The 639-nt window shown below is 34.6% G+C and overlaps 1 protein-coding gene across 1 annotated transcript in view; it reads left to right on the top strand.

Annotated features, from left to right (window-relative positions):
• The first annotated feature begins 200 nt into the window (after window positions 1-200).
• The window catches only part of LOC119592079 (60S ribosome subunit biogenesis protein NIP7 homolog), a 4,467-nt gene continuing 4,028 nt past the window's right edge, over window positions 201-639 (top strand). Inside the window, exon 1 of the mRNA XM_037940894.1 lies at window positions 201-355. Within this exon, the coding sequence (XP_037796822.1) occupies window positions 300-355 (56 nt within the window). The 5' untranslated portion in view covers window positions 201-299. The remainder of the gene's footprint in view (window positions 356-639) is intronic.

Genomic DNA, 639 nt, shown 5'->3' on the forward strand with positions numbered 1-639 from the left:
AACTACGCTTTGTGTAGTTATCCTTTTTCACAAACTCATTTTGAAAATCATATCCCGTTGAATTCACGTACCTAGATCAACAGTATCAATCAACTATAGCCAAAAAAATGATAAATACTTGTAAATGCCAAATATACCAAGACAAAGAAAAAACAACAACAACCATACAGATAAAATAAGAAGTAAATAGCTAGCCAACGAGCCTCTTTGTGTTCAAAGCCCACGTGTGTTTGTTTACATCCAGACGACAGTAGACGCGTGAAGTAGGAAGCCGCATTAGTGTAATTTATTAGGTCAAAATGAGGACTTTATCAGATGATGAAACCGCTCTGGTGTTCACTAAGCTATCAAAATAGTAAGTGTTTCATTTATGATGTATAATACATTATAAGGGTAATAAGTGCAGGTATAATTGATCAAAATTTAATGTTCTTTGCGTGGTCTGTACCTGTTAATTATGATTTTCAGCTACTGTTTACAATAACCTGGTTGAACTACACATTGAAGATATTCATGGACTCTATGAATATCATCGCATATCGACTGAAACATTTCAAGAATGAAGACACTAAAGTAGACTCAATCCACCCATTTTATTTATTATACATCGTGCAATCGTGCCAGCAACCCCAATACCCA

Source organism: Penaeus monodon, chromosome 29 (assembly GCF_015228065.2).
Source record: "Penaeus monodon isolate SGIC_2016 chromosome 29, NSTDA_Pmon_1, whole genome shotgun sequence".
In the NCBI taxonomy this organism is placed as follows: domain Eukaryota; kingdom Metazoa; phylum Arthropoda; class Malacostraca; order Decapoda; family Penaeidae; genus Penaeus; species Penaeus monodon.